General features: G+C 43.5%; 1 protein-coding gene across 3 annotated transcripts; it reads right to left on the bottom strand.

The window, feature by feature from the left end:
• Positions 1 to 28: 28 nt before the first annotated feature.
• On the bottom strand, positions 29 to 20,784 carry LOC108701272 (transmembrane protein 198-B). 3 transcript variants are annotated; one of them, XM_041575966.1, is made up of 5 exons: positions 20,677 to 20,784; positions 13,333 to 13,592; positions 11,203 to 11,778; positions 4,151 to 4,350; positions 29 to 1,904 (listed from the first exon to the last, which is right to left on the bottom strand). In XM_041575966.1, the coding sequence occupies exons 2-5, from the start codon at positions 13,493 to 13,495 to the stop codon at positions 1,761 to 1,763; spliced, it is 1,083 nt and encodes a 360-aa protein (XP_041431900.1). In that variant the 5' UTR covers positions 13,496 to 13,592; positions 20,677 to 20,784; the 3' UTR covers positions 29 to 1,760. The 3 variants fall into 3 exon arrangements, with proteins under 3 accessions (XP_041431900.1, XP_018091163.1, XP_018091162.1); XM_018235674.2 differs by lacking the exon at positions 20,677 to 20,784 and adding an exon at positions 18,682 to 19,219; XM_018235673.2 differs by lacking the exon at positions 20,677 to 20,784 and having other exon boundaries at positions 13,333 to 14,180.
• Positions 20,785 to 23,097: the final 2,313 nt, after the last annotated feature.

The following is a 23,097-nucleotide window of genomic DNA, read 5'->3' as shown; positions in this document are numbered from 1 at the left end:
TTGGAAAAGAAGGAAACAGACACAGAGGTGGGACTTGTCCTTTAAAGAACGGAAATAAATTAACAATCAACAGGTATTGGTGGATATTTACAGAGAATATTTCTTTGTTTTTGGCACAGATAGAAAATATTTAAAATAAGAGATAAAGTTCCCCTCCCACAAGCAAACATATCCTGAGGGGGGGGCTATGCACTCACCAACTCAAAACTCATGCTGCTCTGCCTGGGCCAGCTAAGGGTTAAAACATCTATCAACAAGACAGGCCTTAAAAAAAATAGTTGCACTTTATCTGTGCGTTGCATTTCTGTTGCTCCACTATACATACATGCCAGGAACTTATCCAAATGCCAAAAATCAGCTGTGGCAGAACTGCAACTCCCAGGCCACTCAGCTCAGATGCAGAGGGTTCTGTGAGTTGTAGTTCTGCAGGAGCAGCAAGATGAAAATCCATGTCCAAAATGGACATCGCCTGCAGTGAATGACCCCACCCTCCATCTTCTGGGAGAAGAAAAACTGACCACAAGGTTCCAGGAGTACAAGACAAACTGAATGATTACTGGCCACATGGACAAGAAAGGAATATATCTCACTAGCCGCAGCTCATGGGTTGCTACAAAATACAACAAAAAAAAGCTGAAAGCTGATTGGCCCTCTGTCGGACACAATTCCAAAGACAGCATGGAGGGGATAAAAAGGGCAGTTGCAACTCCTCATTCTCTCACAGTCTGTATAAATATCACACACACTCCATCTTACACACCATCACTTCCCAACGCACCCCAATAGCAAGAGTTTAAAAAAGGTCCATTTAAAATTCCTCAGAAGTTATTTACCCCCCGCCCACCACCCACATACCAAATCTGTCCTTTGTGGCTTTTTTTTCCTAAAAATGTATAGATTCGACCAATGAACCAAAATGTCCTGAAATTCAGCAATTTCTTCTCCATTTATTAGGCTCCAGGTCTCTCCATCTGTTTTCATGTAGGACTGCTCCTGTAGATGGCCACTAGATGGCACTGGTGCTCAGTACATTAAGACAGCTGTAAGTGCAGGCAAGTGTTACTGCCTGTCTTCAGTGGCTTGACTTCTCCTTTGGTGGATTCAGGATGCGAGGGCAGAGGCAATGAGAAATGGGTTGGTGGGGGTGCAACTTAACACTGAGCTACATTACCCTCATCCACTGCGTAGGACTCCAAGAAGGCAAAGAGTCATGGCTACTTCCTAGGACGTGAATAATGGCTCTTAAATATGGTCCACACAATAACTTTATTGATCTAAATTCAGCTTCCCCGATCCCCTAGAGTGCAGCCTTATAAAAATCAGTATCATCCATCAGGACAGGATCATGGGATTTGTAGTTCTAAAGGCAATCTGCCCCAATTCTTTGTTATTCTGAGAAGCACCTCTAGCCCATGGGGGTATTTACAGACACTAAACTAGGGGGCATTTAATGGGATAGGAAAGGAATGATGGTAGTCAACCCCAGAGGGTGCAGATTATGGAGAGGTAGGTGGGCTACAGGTTGTATAGTGTCAGAGTGGTGTCTGTGGGCCACTGCCAGGAGTGAGATGCCATGATTCATACTGGCACTGTGTTTGGTCCCACAGAGAGCTGTGGGTAATGTAGTACTGATTTTGAGTGTCCACAGCTTGCGTAACAAGCCAGTCCCCCACGTGTCACAGTGATTGCTTAATACAGCGCAATGACATGGTATGGAGTATGGACACGTTGCCCTCACTCCCTGTGTATCTCACCCTCTGCTATACCCGCACAGCACAGGTGGCCCCTGCAGTCAGTGGCACCCGAGAGCCACAGTCATAATCCAGATCCACCACAGTGTGGGCCCCAGTCATGCGGCCTCGCGATGATCCCGACTGGTGGTCCCGGAAACTCTGAATGTAACTCTGTGAAAAAAATTGGAGTGAGTCAGGAGTCAATCAGAACTGGTATCCCCACTGTTCCTATATATAAATATAAATCTGTAATCTTGTTATGAACTAATGTGTCCCAGCCTGAAGGCCAGTTAAGGTGAGATTTGGGGTGAATGCTTTTTTGTCCCCTGGAACTATAGCAGGGTGACTGTTACCCCAATGTTTCCATATGTCTGTAACCTACCTTGTTATGAGCTAAGGAGGCCCAGCCTAAAGGCCAGTTAGGGTGAGATTTGGAGGTGAGTGATCTCATGGAATATATCTCATGGTATAAGAGGGGCACTGCCCAAATGTTAGGCTGTGGGTCAAGGCTTTGGGCCCCGTATTACAGGGGTACAAGTCAGACAGCGCACTCCCAAGCTCCTGATGCTAGCAGCTGAATGCACGTGGGAACAGTCGTGATTCATGGTAATTACACGTGATGGGACACAGGCAAATGTGATATTAACCTTTACTCTGCTGGTCAGTCATGCAAGAGGGAAGGAATTAAATGCTGCCTAAGGGGGATATTTTATTGAGTCCCCTAACGGCTTTTTGCAGATAATAAGCCAAGTGGATTCTATGTCTGCCCATGCACTAGCTAATTAGGGGCCTTGTTATTTCCTTTTGTATCCGAACACAGAGACAAAGCTGCACAGAGGAACGCTGAAGGGAAATAATTTAGGAAGGGACAGGGAAATAATAAGGCCCAGTATTAGCTCGTTTGCCATGGCACACACAGAAGGTGAGGGTAAGTGGGCTCCTTGGAGCAACTTATACAGTGATTCAAGCTGACACTTTAACCTTTACAGAGTGAGTAGCCGGGGGCAGATCCCTCTGGTCTAGTGATGGCAAATAAGAAAATTTGCCACATGCTTGATCCTCTTAATCACATGCTGCTCTGTCGCTCTCTTCCTGACCCATACCTCCCAACATTTTGGAAGTAAAAAGAGGGACAAAACATTTTTTCCCGCACATAGCGCAGCAATTTTTTGACCCCACCCCTTTCTGTGGCCACACCCCCTAATTACCATGTTTGTTTTACAAAATTTGGCAGGTTATGAAAGTTTGAAAATATTTCTCCTTATCTAAACTGTGTTTTTGTGTCTCAAAATTGTTACAAAGTATATTATTTGCACCTGTTAGCTATTCTGTGCTCTCTGCTAAAAGCCAATTAAGTGAGAAACTTTGTTTCTTTTTCTGGCTGTTCAGTGCATAGAAAAGAGGGACTTTCCAGTACAAATGAGGGACTGCGGGTTGAGCTGTCAAAAGAGAGACTGTCCCTCCGAAAAAGGGACAGTTGGGAGGTGTGCTGACCCACGCATGGGGGGGGGCGTTTGGCAACTACTGGAATGTGGCTGGGGGTTCTCAGTCGCATTGATACTGAAGTTCATGAAGTCATCATGCAGTCCATCTCACTACTTATGATCCCTGGCCTATCTAGTTCACCCATTCTTGACCACGGGGAAGAGAGCAGCCCAGAAGCAGGAAGTACAAAGGACAAGAGATCTGTGCCTGAGTAATTTCTGTGGGATAAACTGGATTTACACACCTAGGGGATTTCCTATTGTGGTCATTGCTATTTTCCTTCTGAACCTTATGGAAGGCGATATCGTTTTGTAGCAGATATAAGTCTGATTTAGGAAAGCTAAAGATTAGACAAGGAGTAGGGTATAAATGCTGCACATAATGTTGCTGTTCAGTACCAGCCAAGGCAACTGCAAAACTTTAGTTGGCAAGATGCCCCCAGTAGACCCTCATCTTCTTTTCTTCTGATTCCTAGCACATTCTGTTGGCTGCTCTCACTTACCTCAGTTTAGGGACCAACTCCCAATAAATTGTTTATGTACAGTATAACATTCACAATAGAAGTCTCTGAATTGTTTCTGATTCACATTACATGGCATCATAGAAACCAGTGCATTCTGCATCAGAATTGATTTATAATCAGCCCTGCTGCACCATAGCAAAGCCCTGGCCTCACTTTCTGCTTGATAAATTCCCACAACCCCCTAATCTTATCTTCCTAACAGCAGCCCAGAGCTTACTGACCATCTGCAGTGCCACTGACATGAAAAGTGGACTAACAAGATCCAAGATGAGAAGCTGCTGGGGGCAACTTGCTGGCCTGGATCATTACTGCAACATAGCTGCTCAACCTCTATACTGTACATTTGCTTCTGACCCCTAGTTACATGTATCTGCTACCGCACGCAACCCAGGAGGCATTGGCTACGTACCGGAGAAATCACGTCCCCATCAAAGCGCCGTATAGGGGTGGGTTTCCGGCGGAAGGCAGGATCTGGAGGATGTGGGGCTTTGTGCTGCGGGTGAGGATGATGATGGTGAGGCCTTTTCTTCTTCTTCTTCTTTTCTTTTCGTTCCTCCCTCTGTTTAATCTTCATGAGCTGGACACGGCGCTGCTGCCGACTGATGATAACTGAAAGGGGAAGATTAGTGATGGAAATCATCATTTCATGCTATTGCTACATTCTTTAGTTTCTACGAGGCTGAAGGAGGTGCCTTGTTATGACTATTATGGCTATGAATGCCTATTATGGCTTATGAATGAATCTGCAGATAAATAATGCTGTGCAAGGATTCTGGGAGTTGTAGTTTAATAACAGCTTGAGGGTCACATTATACAGTGTACCTGTAGTGAAGGGCTACTTCACCTTTAACTGTCAGTATGATGCAGATGGTGATATTCTAAGACAAGCTGCAGTTGCTCTATGTTTTTATGTGTAAAAAGCCCCCCTAAACATTTCGATTGATTGAATGGATTTTAAATTATTTAATTGTCTAGCTATCTGGTTGCTAGGGCCCAGTTTACTCTAGCAACCAGGCAGTAGTTTAGATAAGAGACTACAATACAGGGCCAGACTGGGCTCCTCACTCCTCTCATTGCAAACACAAAAGGTAAGTGGGTACATGGGGGGGGCAGGAGGATGAGCTCACAACTGGAACAGGGGGCTACTGAGGTGGCAACCCCGGACACCCCAGACACTGTTGGAAAATGAATAGGAGATCAGTAATAAAAAGTCTAAATTGTAGCCTCACAGAACAATAGATTTTTTTTTTGGGATGAGCACTCCAGAGGAAGGCAAATTATTCAGAAGCTATAAAAAAAAAAAAACAACTGAATAGGTGCTACGAAGAGGCCAAACTATAACATACTAAAAGCTTACTTAAAAGGTGACCCTCACCTTTAAACTTGACAATAAAGTGACCCAAAGAGCAGAAAGCAAATAATGGAGTGTAGGGGAAAGCAGAGTGTGACTCATTCAGGCCATTGCTATTCATTTGCTTCTCATTTGAGATGTCATGATAAATACTCAATAGCTGGGGCACAATAAATTAAATCTAACACTCCTGCCCAGCACCGGATATAATATATACAGAGAAATGAAATCCCATCATAGTGAGACGGAGATCACTAAAATACTTGAAGGTATTGAGCATCAAGTAAACCAAAATGTGACTCCTCCTGATGATGTTGTAAAGCAACTATTCCACCAACAGAAAAAAGAACTTAATCTTAATCTCCACGTGACGTCACTAGCACAGTATGTGAAAACTAGGAGAATACCACGTGACCTGAGAGTTCCTATTCGCCCGAACCTATGTGCAGAAGACCCTGTACTTATTCAGTGTTGGCAAGAAATTTGCAACAAGTGTAGCCGAGATTTAATGACACTAACCATTGAAAGGCTTCAAGAACAAGCAGACCAGATCAACCTATCGCAAAAAAACCCCCAAGGGCCCCGAGAGGATTACCCAAGCTGCAGCAAACAGCGGAGGTAAAAGATCTGGTCATTAATATTTCTTCCCACACTCTCTCCCAGGGCGAACTGTCATTATTGAATAAAGGGTTTGGGTTTATTCCCACTTACAACAGTGACTTTCTTGAATGAGATTGATTTCCAAAAGTTTTTAAGGTATTTTAATTTGAAAATGTGTTTTGGGGAATCTAGCCAATTAGAAGGGACACAGCATGGGTTAAAGAAAAAAAGCACTTTTGTCCCTACTATACAGAATGATGCATTAGTAGCGTTTGAGAAAGTAGTGACTACCAGTGTTAGAAACATTTGGGAAAAACCTGCTAAATGCACTAATAATTTAACCCATAATGAACATAAAGCCCTGTTGTCCCTACAGAATAATGATTCTATCCTTATACAAAAAGCAGATAAAGGAGGTGCAGTGGTAGTCATGAATAAAGCAATGTATATCAAAGAAGCCAGGAGGCAATTACACACCCTGGGCCACTACAAACTAATTGATAAAGATCCTATGTTTGATATACAAAAAGAAATAAGCATTTTGGCCAATGATGCATTTATGAATAATGTGATATCCAATGAAACAAAAGATTTTCTCTGTACTGAACACCCACGTACCCCTGTGTTGTATCTCCTACCGAAGATACATAAGTCCCTCGTGGACCCCCCTGGGCGCCCCATTGTGTCAGGTATCGGGTCTGTGTTAGAACCTTTTGCAAAATATGTCGACCAATATTTGCAACCTTTGGTAAAAAGAATACCTTGTTGCTTACTTGACACTAATGGTCTGTTAAACAAATTGGCAACATCATTGGGGATGATACTACACTCTGTAGCATTGATATAGTTAGTCTATATACATCTATCCCCCAGGACATAGGCATCTCATGGGTGGAAGAAGCCCTGTTGGACACTGACCTTCCAAATACATCGATATATTTTTTGATTGATTGTTTAACCTTGGTATTAAAAAGGAATTATTTCAGGTTTGAGAATGAATAGTACGTCGATGGGAGCTGCAGTCGCCCCATCTTTTGCCAACCTGTTTGTCCATAAATTGGAACAAGAATTATTTTTAAACCATCGTTACAAAGACCATATTTTGCTGTACCTTCGTTTTGTGAACGACATTTTGGTTGTTTGGAAAGGGGAAGTACAATTGTTTCACGGAATGGTAAATGAGGCTAATTCAAGGCATCCCACCATTAAATTCAACCCCAGAAACATTAACTAAAACAATAAATTTTTTGGATGAAAATTTGACAATTGAAAAGGGATCTTTTGTGACTAATCTTTACAGGAAGCCTACTGATAGAAATAGCCTTCTTAACCATTCCAGTTTCCATAATCGGAAGTGTATAGCGGGCATCCCCAAAGGGCAATTCTTGCAGGCCAGCAGAATAGCCTCTGATGATACTAATTATCGAGAAGCGGCTGAAATCTTGATTGATAGATTTTGTGAGAAAGGCTATAATAGAAAGTCCCTGTATAAGACAGCTATTGAGGTTAGAGATATTTCTAGAACCGCCTTACTAAATGATACAAAGATCGGAAAGAAAAATTCAAGGGTGCCTTTTTTAAGCCAATTCCATCACAAAAGTGATCAGGTTGAAATGTAATTAAAAAATTCTGGCCCATTTTACAGGGAGAGAAACCATTAATGAAAATCTGCTCTGAACCTCCACTGTTTTGTTATAAAAAAAAGGCCATAGCCTAAGAGATTCTCTATGTGCAGCAGAATCTAAAAAGAAAACCAGACAAAGTCATTTGTTTCATGGGTCGCCTAAGACTGGCACGTTCCCTTGTTTAGGGGGTGTGTGTTGCAGAGCCGGGCCAAGCCGGGCAGGTGCCCTAGGCACCCTACCCGGCTGCTGCGCCTTCTGGGTGCACACATGCACGCGAGAAAAGGTGCTTGTGCGCAGGCGCGAATAGAAGCTTGTGCGCATGCGCTGTGCATGGACGAGAATAAGTGGGCGGTCGGGACTCGGCAGAGAAGGGACCGGACTAGGGTATGAGTAAGTACGTGCCTGGCGCCCCTCCACCTTTGCGCCATAGGCACATGCCTACTCTGCCTACCCCTAGTTCCGGCCCTGGTGTGTTGCCCCTCTGTAATCAAAGGAGATTCTGTTTGTCACCCTATGAAAGGCAATAGAATCAGCCTCAAATGTTATGCAACTTGTGAGACTAAAGGAGAAGTCCATCTTTTAAAATGTCCCTGTGGTAAGGTATACATTGGGCAAACAATGCGGCCTGGAAAAGAACGGATCAAGGAACATAAGAGCCGATATTAGAAATTTGAAATCAAATACCCCAACAGATACCTCTGTATCGAGACATTTTTTTACCAATAACCACAACCACTCACAGTTTAAATGGTTAGTCCTTGAAGTGGTACATAAACCCCAACGTGGTGGAGATATAAAAAAAAACTACTACTCCAGCGTGGAGCATTGTGGATTAAAAAGCTAAGCAGCTTGGTACCCATGGGGTTAAATGAATATTGGAGTGTAGCACCATTCTTGTGATGACTTACCTTTGTTCCTCTTTTTCACAGATAATTAAACATGAAAATACCGCTGTCCTTATGCGGTAAGATTAATAGTATTATTTAACATGTATTATGGGCAGTTATATTTGACAATGTTGATGTAGGTGGATCTTTTTCACAGCAAGAACCTTTTTGGTAGGCCATTCGGCAGTACCTTGGGAGTTTTGATCTAAAGACTTTGGACTTTTTCAATATTTTCTTAATATTCTTAATATTTTTGATTTTTTTTGGACTTTTTCGCTTTCACTTCATGGCAGTCACTATATTCTGAACTTTGTTCATATGTACATTCTCTGTATGTTAACTTAAATTAATTGTATTTGGCACCTTTTGACCCTGGGTTAAGGTCCCCATAGACGCGACGATTCTTCTTGCCGAACGACCGATTTTAGGGAAGTCCGACCAATCCTTCGAAATTATCGTGCGGTTAGTGGTATTCGAACGATCGTACATCTTACGATTTTTCGGCCGACATCTGTCGGGAAATTGATCGGCCAGGTCAAAAAATCTTTGTCGGCCCCAGTGCAATCTATCTATGTTTGCAGGGCCAAGCAGGCAGCTCCCCTTTGTTTTCCTGCCAAATTGGTCTTTTTAGTTGATGGTAAATTCGTAGGATCGTACGATCGTTCTGAGAAGATATTGGTCTCACGATCAGGATCTGATCTTTTAAAAATCTCAACATCTATGGCCAGCTTTAGGCTGTCTTTATTTCTCCCCACAACAGTGGCCCATCCCACTTAATTACACAGGAGGGTGTGGTTTAACCTTTATATTGTGTGCTTTGATACACTGCGATTATTACTCGATAAAGGGCCTTGCCCGAAACATGTTGTACAAATAAACTTATTTGCAGTTTGATCTGAGAGTGCCTGGCTCTACTTCCTTCTCATTGAAATCCCATCAAGGCAGGAATACGGCCGCGCGGCTGAGATGAAAGGATTTAATCTGTGAAATTCGGAGGGAGAGGAAAGAGCAGGAGAAACACAATGAGAACTGCCACATGCATCACAGAATGGAACAGATTTCCCACTAAAAGAAGAATAACAAGCTGTGCCGATGAGAAGCGGAGAGACGACACACTGGATACATACATAGGTCTGAATTATTCCCCCCCAGGTATTCACATTATGCTATACACGAGATTAAAGGGCCACTAGACTCGTACAGCTTCCTGCTTCAGTATATAGAAGTAATTATTCTGGCATAGAGAAATAGTGTTTCTGCTGAATTGTGCTTAGTTACTGCAATCATTTTATAGTATCTTTCTGTACAGGCTATTAGCAAGCTGAGATGTGTGCTCCTGCTGAATTGTGCTTAGAATATGGGAATACCTATGCGTTTATAGTTTTATGCTATCTCTCTTTACAGGCTATTAGCAAACTTAGGGGGGGCGGTTTCTGCTGAGTTGTGCAGCTTTAGCCCCAGAGAACAGAAAGGGACCCCATCTAAAAAAAATAAAGCTCTGTAAGGCTACAATTGTATTGTTATTGTTACTTTTTTTACTCATCAATTTATTCAGACCCACTCCTATTAATAGTCCAGTCTCTTATTCATATCAATGCACGGTTGTTAGGGTAATTTGGACCCTAGTAACCAGATTGCTGAAATTGCAAATCGCAGAGCTGCTGGATAAAAAACAAAATAACGCAAAAACCACAAATAAAAAATGAAAAACAATTGAAAATTGTCTCAGAATATCTCTCTCTACATCATGCTACAATTAAGTTTAAAGGTGAACAACCCCTTTAAGCAAGGGTTTATTTTTGGGTTTTACATCCCCTTTATTATCTGCATATAGGTTATTCGCTTATCAGCCTTTTCTCTTTATAAAAACTCCAAAACTCCAGAGCTGACTGCAGTCAGAGGTCCCCTTTAACTGACAGCCGGGAAGAGTTAAATCTTTAAAAAGAGTTAAATCTTATTGGTCAGAAAACGTAATCCCAGAAACAAACTCTGACTCACGGGTAAATCTACCCATAATCCTCACGTTATGATAATCCAAGGTCATGGATCCTTTTCCATTTCCAGAACCTCAGTGGCTCAGTACAATCCCATTAGGGCAGGAATGATGGGCTGTACCAATATGTTCTAGCCATGGGGAAATCCAAGCAACGGAGGTTTAACATAGTTATATAGTCATTATACCATTATTTACATTTGTATCTGTCCAATAAAAGTAAGTGTAACTTCTCTTTGGTTTTTTCCTGCCTTTATGAAAGTCACTAACTCGGTGTAGATTCTCATTCTTTCATGGAATTCAGTTTTTTCTTAGATATTGTCAACATTATCTAAGATATTGTCCTTAACTCCTTATTGTATATTCCCCGTACAACTGGGGCATGTCTAGTGTAATAGGGGGGTGTGGTGTAACATTATTGGACACCTGAAAATTGAATCCTATAGTTGAATCCATAGTTTTAGCAGGACCTAGCCCCGACATTTATTTTAGTTTGTATTAGTTGAGAAATAACACTAGGTATTCCCATGTACTAAGCAGAATTCAGCAGAAACAGCCCTCTAAATCTTTTCACAGCCTGTACATAGATATACAGCAGGCAGGACAACAGAAAAAAACCTGAGAAGCAATTGTGGCAACTGTAGGTTTTCAGCTGCAAGTAAGAAGAGATATGTGATATGGGAAGAGGTATACATTGGGTAGGGGGTTGCTGTGGGGGTCGCAACAGGGGTGGGGGGCCTTGGTGACTGGGCTGGTGGGCCCTTGAGGTGGCAGCCCCTCACAGGCTTTGGACACCCTATTCTGATGCTGGAGAGATACCATAAAATGATGGCAGCATAGGTATTCCTCTGTACTAAACACATTTCAGCTGAACAGCCTCCGTATTTGCTCATGACATTTGCAGAAAGAAACCCTAAAATAATTTAATTTGATAGTTGCCCTTTAGCAGCCAGAGATCAGAAAAATACAGTGAATGTGCCCCAGTGCAGGGAGGCCAGGGCTTACCTTCTGTGTGAGAGTAGCCCTCTCCTGTGACTTTCCACTGAACCAGGACTCCCAGCAGGCTAAGTACAGGCCAGATGCCCAGGATGACCCAGCTATACCAGCAGACAGCTTGTGGCGGTGCCACCTTCAAGCGTTGGTAAACATACTGCACCAGCAGGAACAGCTCAATGAAGTAATCCACTGTCACTGTCATTATGGCGCTGCCAAAGACCGCTGTGGAAAGTGTGGTGAAGAACCTCTGCCACTGCAAGGTTAGTACAGCAAAGAGCATGCCAATGCCAAGCAAGAGGGCCACAGGAACCCAGACTGTCCTTGGGTGATAGAACTGCTCCATGACTATTAGACTGGCTATGGCTAGCAGCAGCCCCAGCAGTAGTCCCACCATGAAGAGCCCCACACTTCGCACCAGCATAGTCACCAGGCCACACAGAATCCCGATGCCCAGCCCAATGCCAACACTGGCCTCCACACTCAGCTGGGTGTCCAGTACCCGCTCCTTGTAGCATAGCATGAAGATCACCACTGAACCGAACATGAGACCCGTTAGAAACATCACAGCCTTAAAGCAGCGGTAGCCTGGCAAAGAGAGAGAGAGTGGAATTACTGGAGTATTAAAGCTGCAAACAAGAAAAAAATTGATTATTTTCCCATAATTCCATCTTAATTGCCGCCACAATTTTGCACAGTGCATAGCAATGGATGCAACTGCACTTGTATTTTGATGCAAATAGAGTGCTAGTAACATCTTGCAATTCCAGAAAGGGGTTTGTGTTTCTTCAAGATGACGTGTTTAAAACAGTGTTTGCATCTGATTCACTAGGCGCAAGTCTGGTTCTCCTCTTGATGTTAATTACAGTAAACAATATAACACATCGCTTAATCCGATGGATTAAAGATGTAGCAGCACCAATAATAGTTGTGGATCCACTTATCCACGTACAATAAATCTCCTATTGCTGTGACCCGCTGTGGGAACCCTGTGGTGGTATCTCCAGGGTTCCCAAGTGTCAATAGACTTATCTGAAGAGGCAAGATGGATGCAAGTACCTTAATGAATTGCCCACAGAACAACAGGAATCTGTGAATCGCGTCATGTCCTAAGCAAATCCAATTGTGAGCACGCCATTCTTTATATAAGTACCAATGCTACAAAAGTACAGAGCTGAAGAATATGTTGGTGCTTTATAAATGTTTTATTACTACTAATAAATCCTACAAACACTCAGCTTTGCCTTTAATGTGGTGATTACAATTAAAAGCATGTTTTTATGCCAGTAGCCTGCAGCCAATCAGCAGATCCTGTCGGTACGCTGCTGCACAGCACCATTACTGTTTATTCCTTCATTTGCAACTTCTATTTTTAGAGATGAAAATGGAAAAGATGAAATAGCTGCCACTGCTGAGATCTGATTGGAACGTGTACTTGTCCCTCCTGCCTGAATAAGCACCAATCAGAGTGCAGCAGAAGGAGTCGGCATGGTTGTGTTTGCTATGATGCGCAAGTGGCATTAGACTGCCAGCAAAGGAACAAAGAAAGAGGAGGAAGCAGTGAAAGGGTTACACCACTATTATTTTGACATTTTCAATTCTTTAGGCACTGGAGGGCTGCACCCAAAAGCTGCCGCCTTAGGCACAGTCCCTCAGGTACCTATATATAAATATGGCCCTGGTGCAGTATACATCTTTATGCACCTTTGCTACTACATAGGACTACGTACTGAATGATTGCACCCAGCTCTCCATCTGAAACCATGGTCATTAGTCACAAAAGGAGATGATGAGCTCAGTATAAACAAACCCATAGATGCAGCATTTGTTAGGTTTTAAGATAAGGGACAGCTCATTACAAAGAAGGTTAATCTTTGGACTAGCCATCTGCATGCCCCCTTCGGCTTAATCACTACCCCCCTGGCACAAGTGTTTGATGTGAGTCGTGGGGGCACAGTATGGATAAGATATTTGCAGCAGGAAAATAAGTTGGATGGACCACACTAATCATCCATATAATATTTCATAAATATAGATCTGTAAGGTTCCATCTGGCAAATTATCTGTTTATGAATATGCTCCTATGTTATGGACAGATCTATGACACATGCATTACAATCACCGTTATTTCTGACTACTCACCAAAAAAGCAATAGATGATTCCAAAGAGGCAGCACATGGCACAGACCACGGAAGGGACCACCTGGTACCTCCTCTCAATTTCCTGCTCACAGGGAGGAGGCCAGTCCTGTCCTGGCTCAGGGGGCAGCAGCTGGAAGTGTAGGGTTTGCATAGTGTCTGTCATATTGTCACCTTGCCAATCTTAGTCCTTTCTTCTATCAGCACTTTTGGAATTGGGTGACTTCCATGCAGAGACTCCTCTATAAATAATCTTGCATCACCTTCAAGGGAGAAAAATCCACTGAAGTTATAAGTAAGGCGTTTACTAGTTTGTGTGACCCACAAAGGCACCACTAACATGCTGGGTACATCTACCACTTCTCAGGAATGCCCTGTATCATCCCATAAATACCATCACTCCATTAGGAAAGGGCTTATTTTAGCAAACAACTGAATGAACATAGCCTTCTAAACCTAGATTAATCCCTCATTCTCTGTCATATTGGGACTGAGCATACAAAGTCTTATGCGTGCTCAACAATCCCTTCCTGGCGAGCAAGCGACTTAAACCAATGTGAAGCACTCCAGTCTGCATCTTATTAGTCTGTTTGTGTATGCAAGCAATTCAGGTGTATGCGAGTCAATCAGATGTGGACATAAAGTTTATTAAGCCTATGCAATCTACTATATGAATGCAAACTAATCTGGTGTGTGCAAGTGTATCAGGCATATGTTAACCTATGAAGTATATGGATGTTTATTGTGTGTATGCATGATAATCGGGCATATACAATCTTAAAGGGGTCATTAATTTTTAAGTTAATTCTTCGTATGTTATAGAATGGCCAGTTCTAAGCAACTTTTCAATTGCCCTTTATTTTTTCTTCTTCATAATTTTTGAATTATTTGCTGCCTTCTTCTAACTAACACGATCCAGTTTTCAAATGGGGGTCACTGACCCTATCTAAAAATCAAATGCTCTGTGTGGCTACAAATGTATTGTTATTGCTATTTTTTATTACTCGTCTTTCTTTCCAGGCCCTTATTCCAATCTCTTATTCAACGCAATGCATGGTTGCTAGGGTAATTTAAACCCTTGCAACCCAATTGTTGGAATTGCAAACTGGAGAGCTGCTGAATAAAAAGATAAATGATTCAAAAACCACAAATATTATAAAATGAAAAACAATTGCAAATTGCCACAGAATATCACTCTCTACATTACACTAAAAGTTAGTTTAAAGGCAAACAACCTCTTTAGCAAGTCTGTGCCTTCTAATCATGTATGCAAACCTATCAGGTGTATGCATGCTAATCACATGTGTGCAAGCAAAGAATCGGGTAATGTAGTATTAACAGAACTATGCATTCTAGTCAGGCATGTACAAGTTATTCTGGTAAATGGGAAGTTATCAGGTTTGTGCATGCTCAGGTGTATGAAAGCATGTCAGGTGTAAGCATGTTACTCAGGTGCATGCAAGCTTATCAAGTGTATGCCAGCTAATCAGGTGCATGTTAAGGGCTCTTACACATGAGCGTTCTGACCTGCGCTCCCCTGCGTTCCGTTTTTTGGCGTTCAGCCGCAGGGGAGCGCAGGAATAGACGCAAGTCATTATTTGAAATGGGGCTGTACTCACTCAGGCGCGTGTAGGCGCCGAACGCAGGTTCAGACGCAACATGCTGCATTTTTCCTGCGTTCGGCGCCTACACGCGCCTGAGTGAGTACAGCCCCATTTCAAATAATGACTTGCGTCTATTCCTGCGCTCCCCTGCGTTCCGTTTTTTGGCGTTCAGCCGCAGGGGAGCGCAGGTCAGAACGCTAATGTGTAAGACCCGGCTCTTAGGGCTCTTACACATGAGCGTTCTGACCTGCGCTCCCCTGCGTTCCGTTTTTTGGCGTTCAGCCGCAGGGGAGCGCAGGAATAGATGCAAGTCATTATTTGAAATGGGGCTGTACTCACTCAGGCGCGTGTAGGCGCCGAACGCAGGAAAAATGCAGCATGTTGCGTCTGAACCTGCGTTCGGCGCCTACACGCGCCTGAGTGAGTACAGCCCCATTTCAAATAATGACTTGCGTCTATTCCTGCGCTCCCCTGCGGCTGAACGCCAAAAAAACGGAACGCAGGGGAGCGCAGGTCAGAACGCTCATGTGTAAGAGCCCTTACAGACAAGCATTTTTAGCTGCGCTCCCCAGCATTCCGCTTTCATGCGTTCAGCCGCAGGGGAGCGCAGGAGTAGACGCACTGAATTCTTTTCAATGGGGCTGTACTCACACAGACGCATGTAAGCGTCGAATGCAGGTTGGGACGCAGCATGTTCCATTTTTCCTGCGTTCGGCGCTTACATGCATCTGTGTGTACAGTCCCAGCTAAAAACGCTTGTCTGTAAGAGCCCCTAAAGTTTAAACCAACTCTGAATAAAGCAGCTGGGATGTTCACCCTTATGTATATTAAACAGAGAGTAAATATAAGATAATTTGCAGTTCTTCATTTGTTTTTGTTCAGTGGGGTTCTATGTTGCCCTTCATTCTAATGCCTAGTAGCTGGGCACAGGGAGACTCGGCAACAAATTGTGAAATGGCAGGGCCTGAATAGAAAGGTAAGTAATATAAAGCCTCACTGCCAAGCTACTTTTTGGTTGTTAAGGTGGCTGAACATAGCAACCAGTTTAAATGAAAAGCATTTCTTAAAAAAGGCATTTTGTTAAAAAAAACATTTTGGAAGCATTCAGTCTGGTAATGACACAGTTAACTTGGTGTCTTCTAAAATAATCTCATGCATGAGCCATAGGCAGCAACATACCCAAACAGCCATGCACGCTCATGCAGTCTGGGAACCTACCAAGCCCTATCATTATTATAATATAACATGTGTTTTTAGTGTACCAACATATTGCGCAGCACTGTGACCTATAATAATATATCATTTAGATCGTGGATGCACCTGTAGGCCTCCACCTGTTTCTGTACTACAAGTCCCAACATCCCCAGACAACCGATGTTGGGGACTTGTAGTTCAGAAACAGGTGGAGGCCTTTGTCTTTTGTTCTGCGCAGTCCAGCAGAGGATATAGAGAGGTTCTATATAAAGTAAACAATCAATAGGAAATAAGATAGACCTTCATGTCATGGATAAGTGTGTTTGTTAGTATTGCACAGGGAGACTCAGTCTGGATAGATAAAAGGGAAATTCAACCAATTGAACATAAATAGAATCAGATGAGACTCCATTAGCAACCACTCCTCCTCTGTAAAGCTTGTCTCTCAACAGCAGCACCATGGACAGTCCCATTCTGATGATGGGGGAGGTGCAATTAACCTCTTGACTCTCTTACTGAAGGCCCATCTGTCTTAATATAAAACTTCTACTGTTGCTTAAATTAAAATAATTCCTTTCTGTACCATGACGGGTATGAGGAGGCACAGATGCAAGAATATGGTAAGTAGGACGTGGGCAAGAGGGTGATACAGTGAACTAGAAGATTTAACGTGGGCATTAGGGTGGCACTGATGTCATAGAGGTAGGTGGAATGTGGGCTTGAGGGTTTTTTATACAAAAGAGGCAGGTGGGTGTGTGGGTGGTACATATGTATCAGAGATATGTGGTAGGTGGTCATGAGGGTGGCACTGATGTATTAAACACAGGAACAATGGACAAAAGGCCAGAACAGATACAATACCAGCAGGTGGGCATGATGAAGTAAGATATATGAATAAGATGTGAGGTGGGTATGAAGGTGGCACATATGCATTTGAGACAGTTAGCAGATGTGCAAAAGAGGGGTATGGAGTAGGAGGTGGGCATGAGAGTGGCATAGCTTCAACAGAGGCAGGTGTAGGTGGACCTGAAAGATGTATCACAAACAGTTGAATGGTGCACAAATCCAAACTATTGGTACTACCAGGGAAAAGTATAGTAGGAAATTAGAGCAAAATATAAATACCGGTAATGTTCACAGGAGGGCATACTGTTCACCCCAGTCCAGGGTGCAAGTCAACAATAACATTTCAAGAGTTGTGAGTGCCTCCATAAAATAAAGGGCCAATAAATGTTGTATTTTGGACCTGAAAGATGCACAGGTGCAGGGGCTTAACTAAAGAGGAAGCAGACCCTGCGGCTGCAGGAGGCCCTGGAGGCATAGGGGCCCCGTGCGGCCCTACTTTATATAGAAGTTAAATAAATATTGGTAAAACAGGTCAACCTCTAGACATTTTGGGGGCCTGAAAAATAATTTGCTGTGGCTCCCATTAATATGTAGTTACGCCACTGCACATGTGTAATTGTACATAGGAAATCGGACATAACAATGGCAAAGGTGTGATAGGGGAAATCTTAGGTGGACATGAGGGAGAAACAGATCTAAAAGAGGTAGATGGAGTAGAAGTAGATGGAGCTTAGGAATGAACGATGAAGGTGGATTCAAGAGTGTAGAGAACTGATTGGTAGAGAGTGGACATTACAGTCATGCAGATGTAATAGAGACAGATGGCTCATGGATATGAGTGTGGCAAAGACAGAGTATACATATGTGGAACTTGGGCATAAGGACTAAAGGTGGAGTGATGTAGAAGTAGTTAATGCAGGTGGGCATGAGAGTGACATACATGTAATGGAGGAATATGGCATTGATATTGTAGACAATTGGAAATTGGGCATGAGAGTGGCACAGATGTAGCAGACATAGAGATTGGGAATAAGGATAGCAGGTTAGTATGAGATTGGTGAAGATATAGTAGAGGCAGGTCATGGGTATGAGAGTGGCACAAATGTAATGGAGACATGTAGCAGGTGAAAAATGGGTATGAGTGGCACAGATATAGCAAATGCATGTGGAAGGTGGGCATGAGGGAAGTCCAAATGTATCAGAAGTAGATGTAGAAGAGGTAGGTAGACATGAAACTGGCAAAGATGTTGTAATGGAGACATGTGGCACTGATATTGTAGCGGCCATTGGAAACTGGGCATGAGACTGGCACAGATATAGGAGACTCAGAGGTTGGACATAAGGGTAGAAAGTTGCTATGTGAGTGAGGTGGTTGAGACAGGTTTAAGGTTGGCATAAGAATGGCAGTGATAGAATCAATTCAGGTGGCATATGGTAATAAGAACAGCACAGATAGCATAGAGGCAGGTAAAACTTGGGTATGAGGATAAAATAGGGGTAAGAGTGTGACACTAATGTGGTGTGGAAGATTGGAATTCAAGTGGTGTAGACAACGTGGAGACAGGTGGAAGATGAGCACACGGCATGCATTATATGGAGACTGGTGGCAGGTGGGCATGGGAGTGGCACAGATATACACAAGGCAGGTGTCATATATAAATGTGGAAGGAACAATGAGGGGGGCATGGGATAGTGGTAGGGACTGTACCTTAGGCCCCAGTGTTGGGCGAATCACATCCTTTGGCGGTGCCCTGAAATCCAGGCCATGGTGGGCAACAGGGCACATTGATCTTTCAGGTTGCCATCCTGTGTGTCTGTTAATCCCAGGCCGTCCCTGTCTCTCTGCTGTGCAATAGAAATCCGTGCTGTCTCTCCGCGCTCTCTCTCATCCTACCTCGGTGCTTTTGTTTGTAGCTCTGTGCGCCGCTTGAGTACATACGGACGGACCAGCACCCTGAGGCTGTCACATGTGCTGGGCAGCAGCTCGGGACCAGTATGGTGTGTGGCTCCGGGGCCCTGTCAATAGCCGGCGATGTGCGCGGCCCCCACCCTGTCTCTTTGTCCCCTTCTCCCTGTGCAGCTGGAGGGGCTTTGTGCAAAGAGACGCCCCTCACCCCTCCACTCGCCCCCTAATGTTTCCTCTATGGGGGATTTTTTGTTCAATCTCGCTGCCCCCAGAATAAGCGCCTAGTTGCCCCTGACAGCAGCCCCTTACCCCCAGAACCCTGTAACCCCTGCCTTTTCCCTCTCCCGGCTCACTGCTCGCTACCAATCTCTCTGTTGTTTTCTTATTCTCCCCCTATACCCCTCCCCTCTGTTCTCCCCAAGAGCAGCCCCCGCCCCAGCGCTCCCCGCTCCCTCCTGATGCTGCTGGACAGCTCCTAGACTCCAAGCAGCAGGCGGGAACTACCAAGCGGTGACAGGCACGGGGGAGAGGAACAAACACCGGCGGACTGTACCATTCGCGTGCTCATTGTGGGTGAGAGGCGATGCGGTGATTGGCCAGCGCTGCTCCCTGTTTCACCCCCATCAATAAATTGTATTTCCCCCCACAGCTCATGCTGAGGGCACAGACACTCCCGGGAATTCACTTATGATGGGGGGGGTGGGGGTTCTGTTCTTGAGATAGGCCCAATCCACTGACTCTGAGTAATCAGCACACCCACACATGTGTATTTATACAGTGCCGCCATCCCATCTGATCTGAATACATTACACACATTCACTGCCTACTCTGAATATTTCTGCTGGGAACATGGAGAATCCATTGCACATTCAGTTCTACCTAAATGGGAACTATTCCCTGTGTATATTCATATTTATTGCACTGCATTTATTTCCTAGTGTATAAATTGTATCTACAAAACATTCTTTCTTTGTATATTTGACTGGGAACTGCTACCCTTAGACAGTACAGTATGAGAGTTTAGCTTATTGGGTCCAGAACATTCCATATCTGACACCACAAAATTTGGGCTGTCACACAACCATGGGCACCAAATACTTCCGGCTCCCAATTTCCACTGTCTGTAATGGCACCAAGAAGTGGCAGTTAAAGGGGTAGCTCACACATGGATGGATCTGTGATGCTTTGGGGTTGTATAGCAGCCACTGGCACAGGAAACTCCAGAGATTTAAAACGCTTACATATGTTAATTGGACTCTCAGGTGGTACCCAGGGCAGTAAAACACTCATCCTAAATCTCACCATAACTGGCCTTCAGACTGGGCCTCCTTAGCTCATAACAAGGTTATAGATATATTAAAACATTGGGGTAACAGTCACCATGCTAGAGTTCGAGGAGTACCCAGGGCACAAATAAGCACTCACCCCAAATCTCACTCTAACTGATCTTCATGCTGTGCCCCTTAGCTATTAACAGATATATAGAAACATTGGGGCTCACAACAAGGTTACAGATATACTGTATAGAAACATTGGGGTAACAAGTCTATAGTTCCAGGGGTACCCAGGGCACAAATAAGCACTCACCCCAAATATCCCCCTAACTGGCCTTCAGGCTAGGATCCCCATCCACTGTTTCAAGTTTCAAGGTGCCCAGCCCCTCAATTTGGGAAACCATGCAATAAAAGCAGGCAGCTGATATAGGTTTAGAACTGAAGCAAATAGAAATTGTGATTTCCCACTGTGCACTTGCCACAATACATATCACACAAGTACATACATTACTGTAGCACTTACCCGCTTACAATTCAGTGGTACCTCAATATCCTCTGGGGTCTTTAAACCCCAAATTTAGCCTGACACGGAGCACCAGCGCATAGATCACACTCTGTACAAGAGAAAACCTTATCTGTAGGTACAGCCCGGCACATGCTGTGCAATCTTTAAATACATGCACTGTCATAACATTAGCAGAAAACACCCAAGGGTTCATTTAAGGGCTGGGGTGTAAGTGGAGTGATAAGAAGCACAACATTTAAGCCTTTACTCTTCACATGTTCACCCTTGCCAACAGTAGGTAAAGAAAATATTAATTGTGTTTTGGGGCAATTGACATGTACAATACAGTCAATATCCAGCTGGTAAGTGGTATGCTCTCCTCCCTTCACTGCAAGTAGTGTGCTGATCAGAACTGAGCAGGCTCAGCAGCACCTACAGCAGCCCAGAGCATACCCACTATGTAGAGCTATGGCATTATTTTAGAAATAAGAGGAACAAATACATATAATGGTCTGTGACCCGCAATATTACAATATGGCAGTTATATTATTATATATGCAAGTGAAGGAAGCTTAATCATTATCCATGGCTGCTGTCACAGTCTTTTTTTTTTCCCTTTTGGGCCTACACGGTGCCAACATCCATAGGCTAAAGTCCCTGCCAAATGGATTGTCTAGAGAATAAGGCCATTATCACTTTCAGCTTAAGGCCCATTAGGCAGAGGCCCAGCACTGCTCCTTGCTCAGATTTAATAGACGTTTAATTAGCCTATATCGCCATTAGCTTTCATATGATAAAATGTCAGCCCCAGCACATCATCATTTGCCATTTAAGCCAATGGTATTGTTTCGGTAGTAAGTACAAGTAGATATGAATATTCTAAACAAACATCTGGGGAAATAGCATGTGCCGCAGCTTGAGTGGTATATATCAAACCCAACAGTTGTTTGCATCCATATCTCTGCATCGTAAGTAACTTCTAGTGGGCACACAATGGATATATATTTTGGTTTCACATTGAAATACATTCAGGATCATTTACTTTTACCTGAAGTGCAAAAGCACAAAGGCTTGAAAAAATGCACCTCTTAATGATCATTTTAAAAAACTCTTGCTCTGCACTAGGATATATGGCACTATGTGGAGAATGCTGGGCCAGAGGGTGCAATAAGGGGTATCTTACTGCTTGCCATATGTACAAGGACGGGAAGAGGGTTGGATGGAGCAGAGTGAAGTCAGAAGGTACATTCACCCACTGTGCACAGCCCCCAGCTCCTCTCCATCAGGACTGGCAATCTGTGGGTTCTGGCAAATGCCAGAGGGGCTGCTGTAAAATGTTATAGAAAGTCACTATTAATGGGCTGGTGGGTGTGTTTTGGGCCTCTGTGTACTTGGAATGCCAGGTCCTATTTTGACTCCCATTCCAGACCTGCTCTCCATGTTGTACTGTTCTGGGTGTGTAATACCCATGGGGCTGGAGTTAAAGAAGGCCATAGCGCCTAAGGCATGTGCCTAAAGTACCTGCTTTCCTTAATCTTAATCTGACCCTGCCCAATACAGTGTCTTGCTACAAGTTCCCTTGGCAGACTTATCACAAACTAAATGTCTAACTGAGCACTTCCCCCAGTAGACTTATCAAATATAGGGGTGGAAATAAAACACACACATTGATCATCATTAGAGAAGAATAATATATTGTAAGAAAAGTAATACAATACCGATTGAAGACAACGCAACGTCTAGCCGAGCTTCCCTTGGCAGACTTCTGAGAGGAACATCAGCTGGGGGACCCCGGGCCCAAATCAAATACAGCGACTCCCAGAGCACATCAATCGGCCAATGGTCCTTACAAGACCAATTATTCTACACAACACGTCTGCTTGTAGATGAAGTCCCGAAGCCCCCCCAGCTGAGCTCCTTTTTATATTGGTACAATAACAAAGTAATAGATCATTACACACAGACATATAAAATAATAATAATGGCTACATGCCCAGGACATGGCCATGAGAATGACCATGAAAATGGAAATAACCATGTGAATGAAAATAATTGCTGTGTATAATTGCTGTGTATTTTGATTATAACTAATATATGAGCTTCCTCCTTAATAAACATACCTATATGTTTATGAGTCTATTACCTTAACTCCTACTATTCCCTGTTCTCCTGCTAATGACTGAATAACTCAACTCCAGTTGTTCCCTGGTCTCCTGCTAATATCAGTACATCCATTTTACAACTAAGGAGCCATATTGAATGCACTTGATCACACTCACATTCATACATGGCCTGCCATGTCACATTTGTATCACATTCGAACCTTGATCAATTGCATTCAATAGAATCTCACACGACCCTCGGTTGTTTGCAATACAAGCGAGAGACTTCACAACATACGAAAATCTACAAAATCTGCTAAGAGACTAGCAATAGCTT

The sequence above is a fragment of the Xenopus laevis genome, chromosome 9_10L (genome assembly GCF_017654675.1).
Source record: "Xenopus laevis strain J_2021 chromosome 9_10L, Xenopus_laevis_v10.1, whole genome shotgun sequence".
Taxonomy (NCBI): Eukaryota; Metazoa; Chordata; class Amphibia; order Anura; family Pipidae; genus Xenopus; species Xenopus laevis.
The sequence above is the reverse complement of the archived record's forward strand: the minus strand, read 5'-3'. Positions and strand labels throughout refer to the sequence as shown.

Coding starts and splice junctions, on each gene's coding strand:
- LOC108701272 (XM_041575966.1), bottom strand. CDS start 13,495: ATGACAGACACTATGCAAACCCTACACTTCCAGCTGCTGCCCCCTGAG. Junction 11,779..13,332: donor AATCATCTATTGCTTTTTTG/GTGAGTAGTCAG, acceptor TCTCTTTGCCAG/GCTACCGCTGCTTTAAGGCT. Junction 4,351..11,202: donor GGGCTACTCTCACACAGAAG/GTAAGCCCTGGC, acceptor TTCCCCTTTCAG/TTATCATCAGTCGGCAGCAG.